The 23127-nt window shown below is 34.6% G+C and overlaps 1 protein-coding gene across 1 annotated transcript in view; it reads left to right on the forward strand.

Moving 5' to 3' along the window:
- The window catches only part of TECRL (trans-2,3-enoyl-CoA reductase like), a 119342-nt gene that overhangs the window by 46636 nt on the left and 49579 nt on the right, over positions 1-23127 (forward strand). Inside the window, exons 3-5 of the mRNA XM_075544956.1 lie at positions 2608-2652; positions 9363-9466; positions 18488-18603. Of these exons, the coding sequence (XP_075401071.1) occupies positions 2608-2652; positions 9363-9466; positions 18488-18603 (265 nt within the window). The remainder of the gene's footprint in view (positions 1-2607; positions 2653-9362; positions 9467-18487; positions 18604-23127) is intronic.

Consider the following 23127-nt stretch of genomic DNA (forward strand, 5'->3'; position numbering starts at 1 on the left):
AGACTTTCTCTGTATTTCCGATTATTCAGCGTTATTGCACCCTGTCTTGTCGCAACTTTCTAGCAGTTGCGTTTTCTTTTGAGAATCAGCCAAATTCCACACATTGCTTGGGCTGAGTTGAGTATCACAGCCTTTTTGCTGTTGTTGTGGGAGGGGATGAAAGAGGAAACATACCTATTATTTTTCAGATATATGAGGAGATATATGTTACACATTCTGCGCTAAACCTTTAAGTATGGTATTGATTTCACGATGACATTTTTTTGCTTGACCATTTAATTATGTTGCTGGAATTAACCACACTGTAAAGGAATGGTGGACAAGGAGTAGAACAGAATATTTAGTCCTAACGAAACACTGTACTGAGTTAATTGATTTGAACAAACAACACAGCTTATGCAACAACATTAAAACAGAAAATACTATCAAAGGAGGAGTTTTGTTTGTTTTTACTGATTGTTTTCCCGTGAAAAACAAATGCAGAAATCATGTGCTTGCCATTCCCTGCAAGATTTTACTTCTTATTGTTTGATAATACAAAAATATTAACTAAAAATTAGCCTATTGTAAAATATAATGTGCAAAGAATATTCTGGTACCTCATCATATTCTTTATTAACGGATACTATTCTTTTGACACTTCCTTCTCAGATCAGGGTAATTCGTCTTCATTCTATATTGTATATATGAGAACTTAATTTTGAAGTAGAGCTTACACTCCTGGTTTGAAAAAACAAGTTAAATAAGTGAAAATTATTGATAACGTGTTTGACTACGGTAAATAAAAATACAAAATTGGATTTCTAAAATTATGCATAATGTTTTCAACTAAATTATTTTTAGAAAATCTGAGATTAGTTAATATTTATGTATGTTTTTAAGTATTTAAGGTATTTATGAAACTAACTTTAAATGCTTCCTATTTAATGTTATTATTTTCTGATATTTGGTTTTTTATATTCTTATGCATTAAAAATTATTATTTTATAAACTAAAATTCTGTAATATTTTTATACTTATAAGAATAATTAGAGCCTAATCAGTTGTAAGAATTGACTGTCTAATAAAAAATGTTGTCATTTTACAAGTGAACCACATTGGAACACTGTTTGCCCATCTAGTTTAACTTTGCCTTTTGGAAATTTCAGTTTGTCTAATTGTCATTCTTGAGTGCAACCTATTATTAAAAATCTGTATTTTCATTTTTCTTTATTTTAATCTCTCATCAATAATTCCACCATATATACTTATGGTTAAATGTCACATTTTGGTGAAAGTCATACCTCTTTCAGTATAAATTTATATTTTTCTTTGATTTCTTTGGTTTGGGGTGTTAGAGAGGTATATTGAAAGTACCACGAGGACAAACTTGTGTCATGGAAGAAGTTCCATCAGAGTGTCCCTTAGAGGCAAGGATGGCGAGATTTCTTCTTAAAGACTTTAGACATGTTGTCAACTAAAACCAGTCCCTGGAGAAGGAAGTCACACATGGTGAAGCAGAAGGGCAAATAAAACGAGGAAGGCCCCCAAGGAGAGAAGGATGCAATGTCTACAGCAATGAGCTAAAGTATAGAAACAACAGTGAGGATGATACAGGACTGGGCAGCGTGTCTTTCCATGTCCATAAAGTTGCTACGGATCAGAACAGACTGCTTGGTATCTGGAAACAACAACAACATAGTCACATAGATGTTGGGTATTGACTAAGAAAGACTGAAGAAGTATCTATGCATTTGAACTATGGTGTTAGATATATTTAAAGTACCACGGACTGCCAACAGAACAGATTGCTATTTGAAGAAATACAGTCAGAATGTTCCTTGGAGGCATGGGTTATGAAACTTTTTCTCAAGTACTTGGGACATGTTCTCAGGAGAGATCAATCCCTGGAGAAGGAGATCATACTTGGTGAAGTAAGGGATGTTTTGAAACAGTGGTTGTAAAAAAGGACTCAAACAAAAGAACAATTGTAAAAATGGCATAGGACCAGGCAACGTTTTTGTTTTTTTTCCTGTTGTGTATTAGTGGCTATGTGTCAGTACCAACTTGATGGCACCTAACAATAACTACAACAACTTATGGAAGGCATTGCTTTTTGTGATAATTTCTAATGAGAGTATAAATAAAACATTCTAAAATAATTTCTGTAATTACCATATACAATAATATTAGAAGTCAATATTGAATATTAACAAGGGTTAGTTGCTTATAGAGCAAAAATCCAATTCCAGGTGCCAATAAGAAGAAAACATTAAATGAGATATTTGATTTTATATGAATATTCATATTGTATTTTTATAGAATAATTTATATGGATTCAATACACAAGTGAGAGTTCACCCATTTTATAGTCCTATGTAACCAGTATGTAGCTCAAGAAGCATGACATTACTGGAATCCCCAATGCTCCGTCTGATGAGTCTTCATCTATCATGCCCAAGAATCCCGACAGATGTAACTAGTATATCAACTTCTAAACATGGTGACCACGTTTGTCACGTGGTAATCTGTCTTCCAAAGCATAATCTGTCTTCCCTTGGAAATCTGTAGATTTATGACATATTTTAGTTGTCATAAAGGATAAATAAAATTACTTTTCTTATGTAGGTCCAAAGTGGTACCCTTCTCGTGTGGGCCTACAACTTGAATATGGTAAGTACTAATTTCATTGATTTGCTTAATACATATTTTCTATCATTAACACCTAACATATTGACCACTTACTAAATGTTAGGTAGGTGCTCAAGTGATGTAGCAATTAATTGCTTGACTATTAATTCAAAGAGCAGTGGCTCAAATCCACCCAGTCAGAAAATAATGTGATAAACTGTTTCTGTCTAGATTGTACACATGGAAAATCCATTGTTGTTATTAGGTGCCATCAAGCTGGCTTCAAACCACAACAACCCAGTGCACAACAAAGCAAAACACTCACAGTCTGGATCCGTCCTCACAGCTGTTCCTATGTCCAAGCCATTGATGCAGCCACTGGGCTAATGTATCTAATGAGGCCCTTCTCCCCTCTCTTTGCCACCCTACTGACCAAACATGATGATGTCCTTTGCTGAGGATTCGTCTCTCCTGCCAATATGTCCAAAGTATGCATGACTAAGTCTTGCCATCCTTTCCTTTAAGGAGCATTGTGCTCTTACTTCTTCCAAGACAGATTTGTCTGTACTTTTATAAATGCACGATAATTTCAGTTGGCTTCTCCGGCACCATAATCCAAATTCATAGATTCTCCTTAGGTCTTCATTAGTCACTTTCCACTTTTCACATGCATATGAGGCAATGGAGAATACCATGATTTGGGTCAGGCACATCTTAATCCTCAAAATAGCAAAATTGAAATCAATGTAACAAGGTGAAAATTCATTAAAACATGTGCATGTAAAAAAATAGCATTATTGCTCTTAGATACTGTAAAAAGGTCTTGAGCAACAGATTTACCTAATGCAATATGTCTTTTGATCTCTTGATTGTTACTTTCATAATAATTGATTGTGGATCCAAGCAAAACAAAGTTTTTGACAACTGCAATCTTTTCTCCATTTATCATGATGTTACCTGTAATCCATACTGAATACTCCAATTCTTGGTTTTATCAGCAATTGCTTCAATTCCTCATTATTTTCAGCAAGCAAAGTTGTGTTGTCTGCCTATTTCAGGTTGTTAATAAACCCTTCCTCCAAATCTAATGCCACTTTTTTCTTCATATAATCCAGTTTCTCTGATGAATTGCTCAGCAAACATATTGTATAAGTACAATGAGAATATACAATCCTGATGTATACTTTTCCAGATTTTGAACCATATAGTATGCCCTTGTTTGTCCACTGTCTTATGATGCAAGTACAAGTCCTTTATAAGCACATTGAAGTATTCTAAAATTCTCATTCTTTTCCAGGTTATCCACAGTTTATTATGATCCACACAGTTAAATGCCTTTTAATAGTCAATGAAGCACAAGCAAACATGTTTCTGGTATCCTCTGCTTTGAGACAAGTTCCATCTGTCATCAGCAGTGATTCCATTTTGCCACATCCTCTTCTGAATCTGGCCTGAACTTCTGGAAGTTTCTGGTCAATATACTGCTGCAACCTCGGATGGATGATGTGTGTGGTATAAATGGTATCCTTCTATAATTTGAGTGTGATGTGGACCATCATTATTTAGAATGGGCACAGAGATGGCTCTCTTCCAGTCAGTTGGCCAAGAGCTTTCTTCCAACTGTCCTGGCATATATTAGTGAGTGCTTCCATTTTTTGCTTCTTCAGCTTGCTAAAGAATTTCAGGAGATATTCTTCAGGTCCAGGAGAATTTTCTTGCAAATATATTCATTGTAGTTTGAAAGTCTTCCTTCAACATACTTAGTTCTTGATGAGATACAACCTCCTGAAATGGGGGAATAACTAATTATTTTTAGTACAGTGATTCTCTTTTCTTTCCATCTTCTCTTGATACTTCCTGCATCATTCACTATTTTTCCCAGATAATTTTTCAAGACTGCAACTTGATGTTTGAAATATTTATTTAGTTCTTTAAGTTTCAGATATGTTAAGCATTTTCCCTTTTGTTTTCTAATTCTAGGCCATTGCATACTTTGTTGTAATATTTGGGATTGTCTTAGTCAACTGTCTTTTGGAATTTTCTATTCAGCTTTTGGAATTCATCCTTTCTTTCATTTGCTTTAGCGTCTCTGTGATTATAAGCAAATTTCAGTCACTTCTGGAATCCACTTTGATATTTTTTTCTTCCTATCTCTGCATGACCTTTTGTTTTCTTCATGGATGGTGGTCACCAAGGTCTTCTGACATTAGTGTTCAAGTCTCAGATCTATTCTTGAGTTGTTCTCAAAATTCAGGTAGGATACACTCAGGGCAATCTCTTGGATCTTGTGGGTGGACTTGTTTTAATTTTCTTCTGCTTTATCCTGAACTTACATATGTGCAATTGATGATCTGTGCTACACTCTCCTGGTCTGATTTTAGCTACTGATATTGACCTTCTCCATTGTATCTTCCCACAGATATAGCCAATTAGATATCTGTATATTCCATCTGAGGAAGTTCGCTTGTGTAGTCCCTCTTTACTGTGTTTTAAAAGGACATTTACAATTAGTAAGTCACCAGTTTTACAAAATTCTATCATGTGATCTCATCATCATTTCTATCAGCAAAACCATAATTTCCAGCGACCGTTCCTTCCTCTTTATTTCCAACTTTTCCATTCTAGTCACCAATTGAGTTTATTGCATTTTGATGGCATGTTTGATCAATTTTGAATTGAAGTCTTTGGTCTAATTTTTCAATTTCTTCACCAGTAGCTTTTGCGTTTGGTGCATAATTTTGAATAATAGCTGTGTTAACCGAGTTTCCTAAATGCAGATAGATATAATCTATCACATGTAGCATTGTACTTCATGATTAATTTAGCAAGATTGTCAGCAATTAATAGCAGACCTTATCTTTTGTTTGTGTTATTCCTAGTATATAAATCATTTAGTTTTCTGATTCTAAATAGCCGATACCAGTCCATTTCAACTCACTAATGCCTAGGATAGCTATCTTTATGTGTTCCGTTTCATTTTTGATCACTTAAAATTTTCCTAAATTCATACTTTTCCTATTCCAAGTTCACATCATTAGAATTTTTTGCAGCTATTTCTCATTATCTTGGCTTGTGCCTTCTCAGCAAATAGAGACCCTGAAACCTCCCTTCCCATAGGTTTTTCCCTACTCAAGGCCCCAGAGTGGAGTGCCCTCCACGAAGCCATGGTCTCCTTATCACATTTCTAGTTGTCTTGGACCGGAGGGCCCCATCCTAGAGCTGTAGCTCCTACAGTGTTCTGCTTCCTTTGTTTAGGTTTCAGTATCTGTGTTAGTCTGGGTAGACTAGAGAAACAAATCCAGAGACATTCATATGAATGTAAGAAAACCGTTTACATTCAAGAACAATTGGACATTGGGAAAATATCTCAACCCAGTCTAGATCAAGCCCATAAGTCCAGTATTAGCCTATATGTTTGAATACAATCTATAAAGTCTTCTTCAGACTCACAAAATATATGCAATGATGCTGAATGCAAGAGGATCACAGGTCAGTGGGTTGGACTTCCTGTGGATCCAGTGACGTTGTAAGCATATCCCCACAGGCATGGGTCTCTATGTGGCTTCCCCAGTTCCAGAATCTGGGTAAATCAGGGTCGGTCCATGTGGCTTCTCCTGGCAGACCCAAGGTCTAGAAGTTCTATTAGACAAAGCTGACTTCTTCGGAGTATAAAATTACTTCTTGATATAAACTTCTCTCTTATGCATGAATGAGAGTTACTGGTTTTGTTTCTCTAGACGCTACTGTAGAATACAATATTCCATCTAGAAGTCTTTGCTACAGTTCCCAATTGGAGCACCTCTTGTGTGTTCACCCAATTGCCATCACTCCAGTCAGGTGGAGTTAATTCTCAAAAATTTTCAGCCCCTTCCATGAAAAACATTATATCCTTCCTGCCTAAACTCTCCTAACAACTCTCATTTTCACTGTGAGGTGAGACTTGCTTTGCATTTGCTTGGCTTTCTAGATTTTTCCCTTAAAAGATATTTTTCTAGCCTCTAAAATTTTGTTTGCACATAAGCTGCTTACCTGCCTTGTTATTCTAACTGTGCAGTGACAGAACTTCTAATGGAAGCTTGCAGCAGAGCTTGGGCTGCTTCATTCAGTGCCGCTGCTTCTTGCTCATATGCTGTCTCCTGAAATGTGCGAACACCATTTGTTTTCTTACAGTATATGAATTTCTTTAATCTTTTTTGATGCATTTTGGGATATTCAATATTTTTCAATAAAATCTTTCCCTATTGCAACTCCAGCCTTGATCTTTTATTATAGTCCTTTCAGCTTGTTAAATGCCTTCCCTTTTGAATTTTTAACTTCAAGTGATCAGACATTTCATTAAACTACCCCCGCCCCCACCCCATGCTGACCTTTGAAGTCTTCTATTCAGCTCTTTTATTTCATCACAAGTTCCTTTCATTTGGACTCTTCAATCTTTAAAAAAAATCAAATTTCACAGCCTTTTCTAATACCTATTAAAATTATTTATGTATTTCCTTCTCGCATTGTGGGGTGCCAAGTCATTCCAGGAGAGTGCAGTTGGCAAACCAATGTAACGGTCATGCATTTGTTGTCTGCTAATACACTAGACTGGTTTGAAGTAGTGGCTTTCATACATATCCACAATCTTGGAAACCCTGAGTATCCTCGCCCCGTGGGATCTCTGAATCCAACTTCACTCGATGGAAATGGGTTTGGTTTGGTATCTGCCTCTGACGACTTCCAAAGTCTGGGGTTTTAAATAACTCCAATCTAATTTCCATCATTTTCTTTTCACGTTGAAGACATAACAATCTCATCAAACCCCAGGGAGCTAAATACTAATTACTTGCAAAAACCTTTAGACATATCTATCCAGCTGCCTACTTGACGACTTTTACTTGAATATCTACACATCAAACAGGTAATGGAACAGAAGAGAGCCCTTACTTTTCACCACAAAATCTGCTCCTTCCCAGTCTTCTGATGTCAGTTAAGGTGGCTAGAATATAAACCCGGTGTATGCCAAAAATGAGAGCTGCCTTTCTTTCATTTAATCATCTTCACAAAATCAAATTTTCATCAAGTTGATGCAAACCTATACTCATACTTCAGAAATGGGATTTGGTAAAATTTTAACATTTCTATCCCCACCATCCTAATGCAAATAAATATTATCTCCTGTCTGAAATTTTTGAATAACCGTTAAGTGATGCTCCATTGTATTCCTCCATTTTCAAAAACCATCTAGAGTGATCTTTTAAATGTATTGTAATGAAACGCTGGCACTCAACTACTCCAACTAGTTTTTTCTATTAATAAAATCATGTTAAGAACAATAGGACCCAGCACTGATGTTGCTGTTAATCGGTATTGATTTAGATTTGATTCTTGGGAACCAATGTCATGTGTTCAGACTATAATGATTCTGTGAAATTTTCAAGGCTGTTGCCATACAGGGACAGATTGCTACCCTTAGATTTTGCGATTTGAGAAGTTTTAAACTGCTCAACTTTTGTTAATAATTGACTATTTTGCTGATTACTCATCCAGTGACTGTAATCAATATTTGAATATTAAACTTAAAAAGTATATCTCAGTTGACATTTTATTTTCCAATATTACTTTTTCCCTTTTTTTGGAGAATGCAGTGACATAATGGATAATGGTATTGTTCTCAGATATTACTTAGTTGGTGTTTACTCATAGTAATCCTTTATACAGTAGAAGAACATATTGCCGAGCCCTGCAACAGTCTCACAGTGGGGCTATATTTTCATCCATTATTTGGCCAACTTTTCAATCTATTTTCTTGAAGGTCTTCCCCTTTTTAGCTCTTAAGATACTTTACTAAGTATGGTGCCCTTTCCCAGGCATTGTTGTTTCATGATTACATGTTCAAAGTAATTACGAGGCATGATTCCCTTTTCCAGGTATTATTTTCTCATGATTACATGTCCAAAGTATGTTATACTGTTTAGCTCTCCTTACTTATCATTAGAATTCTGACGATATCTATTCCAAGACTGATTTGCTTATCTAGATAATGGTAGTGTGTGCTTTTGTTCAACAACATTGAGGAAATCTTGGGCATTTCAGGATGTAAAAAATATAGTTCAAAAATAGGTCATTTACAATTCATTTTACTCTAAGGGTATATTGTACATTGCAAGTTCTACAAAAATTATATCCTCAGACATTACAGTGGGAAATCTGCTGCAAAAACTTCTTTAATGTGTTGAAAATTGAGGAGGTGTATTTAAGGACTATAATCTCCCTGATCCAAACCATAGCATTTTCAATTACCTTATATGCATGTGAAAGTTGGCCATTCAATGAAAAAACCAAAGAAGAATTGTTACATTTGAATTATGGTGTGGTCAAATAATATTGAATGTGTCATATATTCCCAGAAGGAAAAGATTATCTATCTTGGAAGAAAGATGGCCAGAGTGCTCCTTAGAAACAAGGGAGATGAGACTTTCCCTCACATACATTGGGCATGTTGTCAGGAATGATGAGTCCTGCAGAAGGAAGTCATGCTCAGTGAAGTAGGGAAGGCAAGACAGTGTAAGTCCCTGGACAAAAATAGATTGATGCAGTGTCTGTACCAATGGTTTCAAACATAAGAACCACTTATGAGGATGGCGTAGGATATGTAGTGTTCTGTTCTGTTGTACATCATGTCACTATGGATCATAACAACAACATCTAACAACAACATTACCTTGTCTGGGAATTGTGATCAACAATTCTCTTGCTATCTTTTTTTTAAGGTGGGCCTTTTTTGAAGGACGACATAAGCATCCAAAGTATTGCAGTTTCTTCTATTATTACACTCTATTTTACTGACCTTGGTCAACAAATCAGTTGGACCACAGTAAGTATCCATTTTCAATGTAATGTATAGAAGTATAATATAACTTGTGTATAAGCTGAGTTTTTCAGCACATTTTTAATGTAATTTTTGTAGTCAAATTAGGTGCCTCAGCTGATATTCAGGTTGGCTTATACTCGAGTATATACATAAGTCAAAAATACTTCTTCAAAGTTATAGAATTATTTTTCTTAAGCAAAAATATCAATTGAAGTTGATTTATAAAACGCCCTCTGTTATGAGTTGGAATTCACTCATTGGCAACTCCAACTCTTCTCTGAAATCTCTGATTTACACTTTGTCAAATTGAGGGTTTGATATCACTGAGGGATGAAAATCCTGCTCCTTTTCAGTGTCCTTTGATTTGGGGCATCAAAGGAGCACGGCCAGGGATATGAACTGAACGATGGAAGCTTCTCCACGAAATTTTACCAATATGAGCTTTGCTCTCCTTGTAGAGTGAATTGGTTCATTTTACTGGTAGGGAAAAATATTGCAAATGTTACCTAAATCATATATTATTATAGAATTATCTAAAAGGTGAATTCAACATTATATTCAATAGTTAAAATGTTACCACGTTCTGCACTAGCATTTCCTTCTCTGATTTCATTTTCATCCTGTCTTCATGTGTTTGATTTTATATAATAGATTCCTTATTAATGTAGTTAAAATTTTTAATATTTTGATCCAATAAAATAAAAGTGTTTGGAATATTTGGGATCATTTTTTGCCTTCCTCTGTTTGAAACAAGGTATGGCTTATTTTCCAGCTTGATTCATGCAGTTTTTGGTAGCTAATAATATTTCAAATTACATAAAATATCACTGATATCACATGGAAGTAGAATTTTGCTGAATATAATCCAACAATGGTTGTAGCAGTACATTAACAAGACATTGCTATAGTTCAGGCTGGTTTCAGAAGAGGGCATGGAACAAAGGATATCAATGTCAATGTCAGATGGGTTGGACTCAAAGCAGAGAATACGAGTAAGATGTTTACTTGAGTTTTATTAACTATACAAAGTCATTAGACTGCATAGATCTATCATAACAAACTACTAATAGGTTTCAGAAGAATTGTAGTTCCTCTCATGAGAAACCTGTACATGCCAATAGAACAGGGAAATGTTGTGTAGTCTGAAATCAGTAAATGTGTGTGTCAGGTTGTATACTCTCACCACATGTATTAAATCTGCATGCCTAGCAAATAGAGAATCTGGATTACATGATGAAGAACTGGGACATCAGAACTGGATAATGGTTTCTCATCCCTCTATGACATGCAGATGACACAACCTTGCTTACTAAACGTGAGAAGGGCTTGCAGCCCTTGATAGTGAAGATCAAGCACTGTAACCTTCAATATGTACTGCAACTCAATGTGAAGAAAACAAAAATCCTCAAAACTGGATTAATAGATTACATGATAATAAATAGAGACAAGATTGAAGTGTCCAGCATTTCGGCATGCTCTGATCCACAATCAATACTCATAGAAGCAACAGTCAAGAGATCGAAGCTGCATTACATTACATACATCTGCCTTAGGAGATTTATTTAATGTGTTGAAAAGCAAGGGTGTTACTTTGAGGACTGAGGTGTTCTTGACCCAAGCCATGCATTTTCAAAATCCACATATCTATGTAAAAGTTGGGCATTGAATAAGGAAGGCTGAGTATGAATCGATGCATTTGAATTATGCTGACAAAGAATGTTGAAAGTACCATGGTTTTCAAAAGCACAAACGAACCTCTCTTGGAAGAAGTACAGCAAGAGTGGTCCTTCAAGGCCAGGATGGTGAAACTGTCTCAAATACTGTGACATCATGTCAGGAGAGACCAGTCCCTGGATGGGGCCATCAAGGTTGGTAAGGTACAGGCAGAGAAAAAGAGGAAGGCCCTCACTACATAGATTGACACAGTGACTGAACCAATGGTCTCAAGCATAAGAACCCTAGTGAAGGTGGTGAAAGGGGGCCAGTGTTGTGTTCTGTTGTACATACAGCCTCTAAGAGTGAGAACAGAGGAGATTCCTAGCAATAGCAATATGACTTCTCTAAACCATCAATATTTTCTATATTTAAATGTGTTATGTGCGTTTATTAAAGTGCTTTTAGGTAAATGAATTTTGATCACTAAAGGTCTTCGTCTATTTTCAATTCAAAACAGGTGTTTACAGAGAGTGTCAGAGAGCTGTGTTACTGGGTGTGAATTTGATACTCCAGTCGCGTCATCTGGATAAGCACTGCAAAGACAAGTGCAAGGTGGAATTCTATGACAACTGTGCTAGAAAATTACAGCTTATTTGCTAGCAAAGTCATCTAAGTGACAAAGAGAATTCTGGAAATAGGCTGGATATTTTTAAAACAACCCAATGGTTCATACAGGCTTTTGTCCCAAATGAGTCAGTCCTACTTACTGTTAAAAATAAGCACATTGAATTGCAATCACACCCACTTAATATCAAACAAATTACATAGCAAAAGCAATATTTTGCCACATATAACTTTCCTGTATATTTAAAATTCACTAAATTATTCCCACACACGAAAAAATACTATTGATAGGTATGTATTTGGAAACAGTTTCATTAAGTTAGTAAAGCTAAAATAAATATCTTTCAATCATTTGGATTGTGATTTCATTGTTTTGAGCACAATTATTGCCCCTTATAACATATTGAAAGACTTTTGATGAAGAGTTAATAACATAGGAATTCTCATTATGTAATTACTGGAAATAAACTACAGATCTTATATTGTTTTCACCACTTTTACATGCATGAATATTGTGTCTTTTTGTGTGGGTTATTCCAGTTTGGTGCCTTGGTGTTGGGCCCTATTCATGCCAGATCAGGCACAGAAGAAAGACGTACTGTGTGGTTCAGTACCATACTAACAATGATTAGTTTGTCTGAGATATATTTTCAGCCACTGTGTCAATTCATAACACTGAAGATTTACCATGGTTGCTTCTAGATAGCATTCTGAATATATATCTTCCAACAGATTTGTTCAACCTTCTGGCAATCCATGATATATATAATACTTTATCTAGCTTCATTATCCAGAATTTTATAATCTTCTTTTGCCTTCCTCATTCAATGTCCAGCTTACGCATGTATATAAATCACGTGCCTATAAGAAAATACTATAGTTTGAGTCAGGTACACTTTATTTCTAAACTCTCATTACTGCTTTTAACAAATTACTGAAGTATTTTGCAGATTAACTCAATGTAAAATGAACTTAAAGTGTTTTACATATTTCTTTCTTGGACATTAATTTCAGAGTCAAGCAAAAGGAAAAATTTGGCTACTTCAATATTTTATCTGTTTATCAAAATGTTTCTTACTGGTACAGAGTGAGGATTTATTTACTTATGTTTTAGTTGCAATCCTCACTAAATATTTTACTCTTTGATCTTCATCAGTATGTACTTCAACTTTTCTTCATAGCTCTATATAATTTATCCCATGTATGATTAATATGTGCTGAAAAATTAAGCTGATGAACTGGGTCATAAAATAAAAGAATGCCAAATTATGATTGGAGGAAGGCTCCTTAACAACCTGGAATATTCAAATGATACTATCTTGCCTTTTACTCATCTATCTGAATGTTTATTAATTTAGTATAATTCTATCATTGATAAGCCTCTCAATTTTTATATTTCATAATATATCTTTATTTAAATACTTCTAGGAGAATGTATAGAATATTAACTTCTTAATAACAGTAATTTTCCCTTCATTTCAAGAAAATACTAATTTAATTTCTAACTCCCATTATTTTTGATGCAAGGTCAGTGATACTATTTAAGAGTAATGTGTCTTTTCTTTGAAAATTTTACATTATATATTTTTTAAATTTAGCACTTTGTCTCTGGTATACATAGTAATTATTACACTTTCATTTCTCCTGCTTGGTATTAATAATGTTAGCAATATCTATTTTAAATTTTAAATAAATATTTCCAAATGAGCATTTGGGTAGGTTGATTTATTTTTAAATAATCTTCAACATTATATCAGTTATCACCGCTGCATTCACTGTGTGCTCTTTTCTCCCCTTCTGAATCATTATAGCAATAACTCTTGTATCTTTTTCTTTTTCTCATGAGAGATTTATGATTATTGCTTTCATTGTGTCATGTGAGTGAAAAGATACAGAATAAATTTTTCCCTTCAAGAAGTCATGCACATTTTGTCCTGTGACGCTGATTGTGATTCCTGCACTGTGATCACACTCTTCTTCTTCCCCGAGTTTATCATTTCAATTCATTCCTCCTTCGTACCATTTCTGAATTTGGAATGTTATCCCAGGGCAAATGCTGCCTTTTTGATAATTTCTAGTTCAGTATGCTAAGTATACATAACTCCCTGTTGTTTAGAGGTGAGTTTTAGGTTTGAAAAGTGTCAGAGGAATATAGTGTCAGGGGGTCCAGCAGTCCCTACTTGACCATTGGGCCTTATCTCTTTTTATGTGTTTGCTTGGTGCCATGTCTTTATCTCACCTTCTCCAGAACCACCTATAGTGATCATTTCAGAGAGTCAGTAGTGATAGCTGGGTACCATCTAGTTCTGTTGATCTCATAAGTTATAGAGACTGGAATTTATGTAGTTTTTTAGACTAATTTCTTCCCCCAAACTTTTTCGCCTCTTTATTCTCTTTTGCTCCAGATGGGAGATATCAATAGTTTCACTTAGATTACTGCCAATTATGTTTTAAAATCCTACTCATGATTCACCAAGCAGGACGTTAAACACTGCCTTTGTGGATTGCATCATAGAAACTGACCCTAATAATCCGCAAGGCTGTACTCCAGAGACCAGAGGCCCAGGTACTTCTATAATTTATATATATATATATATATATATATATATATATATATATATATATATGTAACTTTTCCCCTTCATGAATATCTTTGAAGTACATATGAATACATATATAAGTGGCCTTCGACAAACCTCTTTTTAGTCATAGGAATAACCTCAATCATTTTCCCATGCCTATTCAATGTGTCAGTCTATGCATCCAGTTCTAGATGATTGTTATGCTTGGTGTTGTAGGATGAACTCTTGTCACCTCCCAGTGTTTTCCTTTGCCTTGAACATTTGTGTTAACTTTCTCCTTAAAGCCTATTGCCTTTCCTTTTACCCAAATTATTACAAGTCCATCTGCTACCCTTCCATCCCTCTATTATCACCTCTGAAAATTATGCCTTTTATATGTAAATGTTTTCTTGACTCTTAGAGTATTGGGCTTATGTAATATTTGTCCTTTTGTGATTAATTTCACTCAGTACAATACCATTTAAGGTTTTTTCTATAATAAGAGGCATTCCTTACTTTTCATTACTCTAAGTTATGTAACATTATGTGCATACAGCACAGTTTATTTAACCATTTCTTCATTGTTGCACATTTAGGTTGCCTGTATCTTTTTCTATTGTAATTGATGTTATTATGCTCTCGGTGTGAATAGATGTTTTTCTTAAGGTTATATTTTCTGTAAGAGATGCTGTTAGTTGTGAGATAGCTAGATCATATGATATCTGTATGTCTAAGGTTTTACAGATGCACCATACAGCTTCTCCCCTTGTTTAAACCTTTTAAAATTCCAATCAGCTGAATGAGGGTCTCTACACCTCTTTGCCAACATTTGTTGTTTTTGTGTATGTGTGTGTGTGTGTGTGTGTGTGTGTGTGTGTGTGTCTTTAAACTTTGTTATTAATGCTGAGGAGAGATTACATCTCACTGCTCTTTAATGACTAACAAGCACAAAGAGAGTCATGGCTTTGTTGATAATACGGGAGTTTTCTTTGGTGAAACAGCCATTCGTATCTTTGGCCAATGTTTTCATTGGATTGTCTTTTTCAGGTGAGGTTTAGAAATGTTCTACACATTTTAGATTAGTCCCTTGTCTAATATGTTGTTGCTACTTTCTCCCTCATTAGTATGATCTTTTTATATTTTGGTGAAGTTTTTTTGAGCATACAAATATTTAACATTTAGCAATACCAGTAGTCTGGTTTGTCTTGTGCTCTTTGTGAATATTTGGTTCTGTTTGAAAGTGTAGTTATTAATGTATATATGTATCAATATGTGATACTGTATGTTTTAGTACCTGAAATTTCCCCCATTTTGCTATTGTTTTTATGCTTTTATATTTTATATTTAGGTCTTTGGCTCATCTTGGATTATTTTGTACATAGTGTGAACAATGGAGCCTATTTAACTTTTCATTAAATAGATATAGAGTTTTCCCAGCTTCATTTGTTAAATGAATTATCTCTTCCTCATTTAATTAGATTTTATCATTTGGCAAAAATCAGTGATCCATGGATGTATATGTTTACTTCTGGATTCTCACATTGACATCAATGATCTGTGTGTCTGTCCTTGTGCCAATAATAGACTATTTTAATTACAGTAGTTGTATATATTTGTCAGCTGGAAAATCCAAGGCCTCATTTTAAAGTGTTTTACTTATACTGAATTGCTTTCTTTCCATATAAAGTTGGTAACTAGTTTTTCCATATTTCAAATTAATAATTATGACTCTAAATAATGATCTAAAAATACCATAGGACCCTTTGAGTATAAACAATATTTGTGCAATGTTACACCTTCTTAAAAATGAGTATTTCATATTCTTCCAGTTATGTAATTATATTTTGGTTTCTTCAAAAAGGAAGATCACCCTCAGCATGTCTTAAACTGAAAAAAAGCTAAAGAACAACTCCTTGACTCCAACTGCATATTTAAGTCTTCTATGGACAAAATATTGAACGACAGAGGAAGCATCCCAAGGAGATGGAAATAATGCAAAAAGAACTAGTAGACATTCCACCATTTCAGGAGGTAGCACATGACCAAGAAATAATGGTATGAAGGAAGAAGTGCAAGCTGCACTGAAAACATTAGCTGAAAATAAAGTTTCGGATATTGCTGGAATACCAACAGAAGTGTTTCAAGCAGCTGATGAAGAACTGGGAGTATTCATTCTGCTATGCAAAGACATTGGGAAGACAGCTATCTTGACAATTGACTGGAGACCATCTACATTTTTACCCATTCCAAAGAAAGATGACCTAACAGAGAGCTCAAATTATAGAACAATGTCATTAACTTCCCATGAAAGTAACATTTTGCTGAAAATCGTATGAAAATGGCTGTAGCAATTCATTGTCAAGGAGTTGCAAGAGATCCAGGCAGGAATGAGAAGAGGCCTTGCAGCAAGGGAAATCTAATCTTGACTGACGTCAGGTGGATCTTGGCTGAGATCAGCGAGCACCAGAGAGATGCTAGCTTGTTTTAATGACTGTGTGATGGCATCGACTGTGTGCACCCTAACTAACTATGGCTACACCTGAGAAGAGCGGGACTCCCAGAACACTAAGGTGTATTCATGGAGATCCTTTACGTGAATCAGGGGGCAGGGTGTCGATAGACCAAGGACATACTGCATGATTTAAAATCAGGAAAGTTGTACTTTAGAGATGTATTTTCTCACCATATTTATTCAATCTGTACACTGCACAAGTAAACAGTGAGGGAAATTGTGACAAATACCTATCTCAGGTTGTTAATGAGCCTTCCTCCCATCCTAATACTTCATTTTCTCCATATAATCCAATTTCTCTGATTATTTACTCGATTTATGTATATATAAAATAAAAAGATACCATGGGCATTACCTAAATCCCAAAATTCCTTGCTTACATAGTAAGGTCTTGAATATTAATTTATAGCAAATCACTATTTTAATACATAAAACTAATGTGAAGAAAAAATAATATATTTTGAAATATATGCTTTACCATGTACCCATATGTGTGATAAAATATTAGTCATACTAAACCATATATTTGTAAGCTGTGGAGTCTCACACTTTTATTCTCATTATATAAATTTGTAATTATTTCCTCTAATTAAATATAGCAATGTTTTTCTCAATAGAAAGAAACATAAGGTTCGTTTTACCTATTGTTCACAAACAGTATTTATCCATATTTTTAAAAAGAGCTGTTCTCAAATTTGACATTATTGTCAAATAATATGTAAAATATATGGACTTTTAAACAAATATTTTAAATGCTTAAGTGTGAAAAATATAATCATCATAATCATCATTATTCTAGATATATAGCTAGATTCTGACAAAAATATTTACCATTATTAAACATTCACTCTTTATATAAGAATAGTCAATCGTATTGTTAGTCATTAATATAGACATTTAAATGATGCTGCTCAAACTTAGTTTATTATATATCTAATTTGTGTGGCTTCCACATATATGAGTCAATGTGCAGCAAAGTCTTTCATGACTTCGTAGATAATAAATGACGCTGAAAGAAAGAATTAAAACTGGAGAAAACAACAAAGAAATAATGACAAATGAATATCATTGGAAAAGGACATTACAATTGTTGAAACCTTCATGAACAAAAAATAAAAAGTTTCCAAGAATTGGACAGAAAAAAAGTCTACAAAAATGGGCTTAAACCTACTAGCTATTATGAGGAGGAGACAGGAATAAACAATATTCCATTTTGCTATGCATAAGATGGCTATAAATCATAGTTCAAGTAAGAGCATTTATAAATATATGTCCATGTTTGTGAGGGTAAATCTAAAAATATTTTGAACAGCTATGACACCAGAGAATGAGCTATGACACATTCTAATGAGTTTAGGGAGACGTTTTTAGAAATATGGTAATCGAAATGCGTGCTCAACCAACTAAAAGGCAGGAACCTATTTTGTTCATTACTAGATCTGCTGACCCTGCTCTAGTGTTTGAATAGATCAATGTGTTGCTCATCAAAACCATATATAACTAATGGATTAATCTGCTCACTAAGGTCAGTTCTTGTGTCCTATAGATATGCTCATTATTATAAGTATTTAATTTAAACTTGATAGCATCTATAAATCTTGTCATATTTTACCTAAAAATAGAGCATCTATAAAACTCATTATATTGCCTCAATTGTTTTCTTGTTTTCAGGTATTTTTGGCTGAATACACAGGACCTCTGCTGATATACCTCCTTTTTTACCTGAGGATCCCGTACATATATGATGGAATAGAGAGCTCGAAAGCACCACGGCATCCAGCAGTGCAGTGAGTGATGCTGATGCCTGCTGCTATTGGGTTGATTCTGACTCCATGCATTTTAGAGTAGAATTGTGGCCTGCGAGGTTTCCATGGCTGTGAAATTTCAGATCACCAGGCCTTTTCCCCATGGAATATTTGGTTTGAGTTGCCAACTGCCAAATTGCAGTTTGTAGTTCAGCACTTAACTTGTTTTTCCTACTCAGGGGATCCAGTCATATCTATAGTACTTATACTAAGGCAGCAAGGAATGAGTAACCATATACTCTGTTATTAAACTGCGTAAGTCTTATTAAGATGAGTATAATTTGAGCACAATATTTTTAGGGAACCATAAACTATAGGTACATAAATGTCTTATCAACTGAGGCATTATACACAATTAATTACACTGTAAGTAGACATAATGTTATTAGTGGTGACCAGTTGTACTTCTCTGAAGTCCAGGTGGTGACTGTTTATGCATTGGGCTCCAACCCACATAGTCGGGCTTTCGAAACCACCATCAGCTCTGTGGAAGACTGGCTTTCTCCTCCTGTAAACAATTACCGTCTCCGAAACCCATGGGTAGGGGGTAGCTATGAGTCAGCATTGACTCAATGGAAATGGAGTGAGTGACTGAGTGCTACTTATATCATTAGTAAGAGAAATATGGAAATCCATGGATATTATTAAAGGAAGCATATTTTATAGTATTATGATATTGTATAGAGCTGAAAAATACTTATCTACAAAAAGTTGGCATTGCAAAGCAGGAAAATAAAGTCTTTATTTATAGGAGGGGGAAATATGTATTTTTAAAATTACCTGCCGAAAGTTGCATTTCACTGTGACTACGGTTACCACCACAGCAGATCAGGCCGGTTTTTTGCTGAAAGTGAAAGCAATTTAGAAACATTTACTGAGGAAGATTAAAGACCACCTTCAATGCAGATTGCACTGCAACAAAAGAACAGAAAAATTGATCAATATGTAACATTGAGGAAAGACTGAATCTGTCAAGAATTTCACTTTTCATGGATACACATTCAATGCTACTAGAAGAAATACTGTAAAACAAAAATAAAATAATTTGAGTTGTATTGGTATTATTCATTATTCTTCCCTGATACCATCATTCAAAGGTCTTTGTTCTTCTCCAGTCTCCTTTATTTATTGTCCTGCTTCCACAAGTATATGGGACACACCCTGATCTTCAAAGTGGAATGTTTGCTCATTAGCACTTTAGAGAGGTCTCTTGCTAAGGTTCCTGGCTGCTATATCCAAAGGTATTGATTATGGACCCAATTAAAACAAAATCACTGAAAGCGTAAATGCTTTCTTTCTTTAACATTATATTATCTATTTGTCTCATTGGAAGGATTTTAATTTTCTTTACACTGAGATGTAATTCTTATAAAATTTCAGGTGTCCATTTCTAAAGTACTTCATGCTTCAAGGACTTTTATCCATCAGCCGACTGTGTTGTACTGCTAACCCATCTCAGGTCTTTAAGAAGCCTTCCTCTAATCCTGATGCTGCAGGCTTCCTGAATCTCAGGCTGTAGATTGAACACATAGGTTTCATACACATAATAAAAGGATATAACCTTGATACCTAACTTTCATGATTTTAAGCCACATCTATCCCTTTGCACTGTTTAAAGGAATGCATCCTGTGTGCATGTTCCACTTTAGCATAATTCAGTGGTCTGGGCTGCCTAGTTTTACAATGTTACTCATAATTTGCTAGGATCCACATAGTCAAATGATGTCCTCTTCTGAATCTGGCTTCAATTCAGGAAACTGTCTGTTGATATATTGCTCCCAATTTTTGTAACTATCTTTAATTTGATTGCTCAATATTGACAACCACTCTTCTTTGGAATAAATACAAATATGGATCTCTTTCTGTCATTTGACCAAATCTCACAGCACAGATGACTCAGCACCTGCAACACTGCCTTGTTTTGTTATAAGATGTTCACTGGGATTCTTCAATTCCTAGAGTCTTGGTTTTTGTTATTACTGGTTATAGTACAGCTTATAATTCTTCATTGAATACCATCAGTTTTTATCATATGTTGTGTCCTAAAATGTTTGAATGTCACTCAATTAGCTTTGGTACAGCAACTCAGCATATTTATTTTATTTTATTTTGAAAATTTCATTATTATAGAATGCTTCAAAATTGTAAGTCTATACTTTATTTTTTCCCCACCTTGAGAAATGTTGAGTGCGTTTTTCTCTTTTGACTTTCTAGCTCCAGAGCTTTACAGATTTCTTTATAATATTTTCATTGTCTTTTCCAGCTTCCCTTTGAAATTTACTGCTCAGGTTTTTTACCTTATCATTTATTTTTAGTTTCTTCCACTTACCTGTGTTTAGAACCAGTTGTATAGTCTCTTCCGACATGCATTTTGCTTTCTTCCTTTTTTTTTTCTAATTTTGCTTTCATTTTTTTTTAAAGTACACTTTCCTTTTTATTTATATATCTTTAATTTTTATAATAAAAGAGTTTTGGCATGATGGCAATCTTGCATAAATCAAAACAGGATGTGGTAAAATTTTATAAAACTATTTTTTAATCATTTTATTTGGGGCTTCTACAACTCATCACAATCCATACATGTGTTTTTTTTTTAATTATATTTTTCTTTCTGTATGTATGATATTGTTGATATCACCCCAAAATCATCTGATTCTATTGATAATTTATGTTTAATATGTCAAAACAATTCTTGAAATATTCTCTAAATTTGGGTGTGCTACACTCAAGATAGTATTTTGGCTTTCCATATCTTCTTTTAATTTTTCTCAGCTTCAACTTTAGCTTTTCCATGAGTAATTATTTCTTTTGTCCACAATTGGTTCCTGACATATTTCTGGCTCTTAATTATGCACACATATATGTATGCATATATGTGTATTTTGGTTTGGTTTTACTTATCTGTTATCTTCTCTAGATTCACTTAGGAAGTCATCGCACATGTTGCTGTTGGAATCAGCTATTTGCATTGCGTAAATTATTGGTCTTGCAAAATGCTATAGTGAACTCCAGAGTCTGTTTAATGATGAGATTCTCCAACTTATCTTTTGCTTTATTTCCAACTTTTGCTTTTAAATCACCAGAAATTATCGATATATGCTTGCTCATGTTTAGGTGGACAGTGGCTACTCTTTCAGAAGTGGCCTTTATCCCCCTTTTCCCCAGTCTGTCCGCTGTGATCCCAGGCCCCAAGGGTGACCCTAATGGTAGCTGACATTCTGGTGGTGTATACCTGCCAGCATCATAACCACATGGAAGCCGCCACATGTAACAAGCTGGTCACAGAAGCATCAACAGGTAGAGAAACAATTATACAAATGTTTGTTTCTCATGGAGTGATATGTGTTTCTGGTATGGGATTTCTGAAATGGTTTTGCTGAATTTGTTATATTAGACATTTTTTGACATCTAGATTGGAGATTTTAAATCTGAATTGTCTTTATATGGGCATTGTCTGTTGATTTAGGAAGCAGTAGTTCAATTAGCCCTTATAGAAGAAGTACAAAGAGATAAGATTGGCTCCCAGGGGTGATGATTAAGACAATAAGAGTTAGATTTTCAAGGGTCTCTAAAGAGATTTAACTTCCTTATCTTTCTTCTGTAAAGACACTTGTTAATTCAGAAGGTGTCTGGAAAGACAATTTGATAATAGAATTTAATAGCATAGTTTCTATTTATTTATTTGTTTCCCATCAGTGTTATTGTCACATAATTTACATATAATCCGATTGAATAGTTCAATCATTCAATCATATCAAGGAGAATTTTATTACCACCACACCAAACAGAGCCTTTTCACCCCTACACCCTCTATGGTTAAATCACCTTTAAAATCAGTTGAGCTATCATGATCAATTCTAGTGTTCCCTTCCCAATCCTGCCTTCATTTTTCGACAAAGCATGTAACTTTTACTTGGGCTATAAAGGAAGGAGGGAAACAACAAACAAACAAAACAAGAAACAATTTATTAAATTGTCATTGTCAAAGGAATTCACTGGCAGTTGGTTACTATTCTTAAACACAAACACATTATGTTTTATAACATCTCAGTGATGAATGTGTTTGTGTCACATTGATCGGAAATAGCAAACATGCTAAGTTTATATTGAATCCTTCCAGAGAAAATACAGAAACAACTTTTGAAAGCTAGGTGTCTGATAGGGTTTTATAACACGCGCACAAGGCTTCGATGGCAACACGGTGTCGGGATATGTGACTTCAACTTTCTTAACTCATCGCCATATACTCCATAGTTCTTCAAATTGATTTTAATAAGACCCTGACATTGAAAGTAGTTTTCTGCTTACTGTGACAGGAAGAGCAAGATAACTCAGTAACATTTATTCTGCAAACCTATTACAGTAAGTGTCTTCTTTTTATCTATTGTGTAAATAGTCTCCCCTGATTCACAGAGCGTAATTCAGAAGTCCTTCACAAATTTAAAAGGAGTTAAGATTCGGGTTAATATGTTCCTTCTCACAGCATGGAACAGAGTCAACCAGAAC

Source organism: Tenrec ecaudatus, chromosome 3 (genome assembly GCF_050624435.1).
Source record: "Tenrec ecaudatus isolate mTenEca1 chromosome 3, mTenEca1.hap1, whole genome shotgun sequence".
Taxonomy (NCBI): Eukaryota; Metazoa; Chordata; class Mammalia; order Afrosoricida; family Tenrecidae; genus Tenrec; species Tenrec ecaudatus.